The sequence below is a fragment of the Acanthamoeba castellanii genome (assembly GCF_000313135.1).
Source record: "Acanthamoeba castellanii str. Neff unplaced genomic scaffold scf7180000084702, whole genome shotgun sequence".
Classification (NCBI taxonomy): Eukaryota; Discosea; order Longamoebia; family Acanthamoebidae; genus Acanthamoeba; species Acanthamoeba castellanii.
In genome coordinates, this window is record NW_004457263.1 from 28,774 (window position 1) to 29,932 (window position 1,159).

Here is a 1,159-nt window from a genome sequence, read left to right on the forward strand (position 1 = left end):
CATCAAGGTGAGGTTCAACATCACGCTCAAGAGCGCCTTCAATCTTGGGGCGGAGAGCGATGGCAAGCCCTACTCGATTGCCTGGAAGCGTGGCTCCAAGAGCAAGAATCGCGGGCAAACGAAGAAGACCGAGGCCAAGGGCGGCATTGTCACCTTCGGCGAGACCTTCACCCTCGTGGCCACCATGCTTCAGGATGAGAAATCAAAGAAATTCGACACCAAGAAGCTCGAACTCACCGTCAAGGAGGTAAACAGCGCCCCCACCGCCCACCCAATAGTGTCTCCCTCCTAACAAGCCGAGTGCTCCCGTGACCGACACCTGTGTCGTGTTGTGCGGGGTGTGTGCCTGTGCAGGATGACAAGAAGCCGAGGGACGTGGGCAAGCTGACGGTCGAGCTGGGCGACTACGCGAGCGCGGGAAAGCACGGCCCCTTCACGCTGGCACTCGATGGTGACAAGAAGGCGTCGAAGAAGTCCTCCAAGGACTCCTCGCGTGGTTCGCCTTCCGTCAAGGTACTCACTCACGCGCTCTCTCACTGTGTGTGTGTGTGTGTGTGCGCGCGCGCGCTACGCGGTGGTGCGTATGCGTGTGCGTGTCGGTGTAGTGTCTAACGCCGGTGCGTGTGCAAAACTAGTTTGATGTCGAGTCGGAGTGGACGCACTTCAACAAGAAGAAGATCACGGATAAGAAGAAGGAGGGCAAGGAGGGAGTCGAGATTGACGGCGTGGAGTACGGTCTCGAGACCGACAACTCGGACATGTCCGAAGACGATGCCACCACTCTCGGCGACATGTCTGAGTCTGAGTCCGAAATCGAGGTACCTACGACAGTAGTAGCAGACGCACGAGAGTTGATATTTGCATCTCAACCAATCATTATTCAATGCTTGCCTTCAGTCGGAGGAAGAAGAGGACAGCGACGCCGACGAAGGCATGAAGGAGATGTCGGCGCCCGTCAAACGTAATGACGATCTCAAGGTACTCACCACCACCCCCTCCCTTACAGTCTGTAGCGTTCCCGACCATGCAAACTGCGCGTTGCCGTGTGTGCTGTGTGTGTGTGTGTGTGTGTGTGTGTGTGTCATAGGCCTCATCGTCGTCGGGGTCGGTCCCGTCCAAAAAGGCGTTGAAGGAAGAGAAGGCGAAGGACAAGCAGATC

The 1,159-nt window shown here is 56.9% G+C and overlaps 1 protein-coding gene across 1 annotated transcript in view; it reads left to right on the top strand.

Annotated features, from left to right (window-relative positions):
• Positions 1-184: 184 nt before the first annotated feature.
• The window catches only part of ACA1_134400 (uncharacterized protein), a gene marked incomplete at both ends in the record, with an annotated part of 5,560 nt that continues 4,585 nt past the window's right edge, over positions 185-1,159 (top strand). The window contains 4 exons of the mRNA XM_004333328.1: positions 185-247; positions 355-513; positions 636-818; positions 898-978. Of these exons, the coding sequence (XP_004333376.1) occupies positions 185-247; positions 355-513; positions 636-818; positions 898-978 (486 nt within the window). The remainder of the gene's footprint in view (positions 248-354; positions 514-635; positions 819-897; positions 979-1,159) is intronic.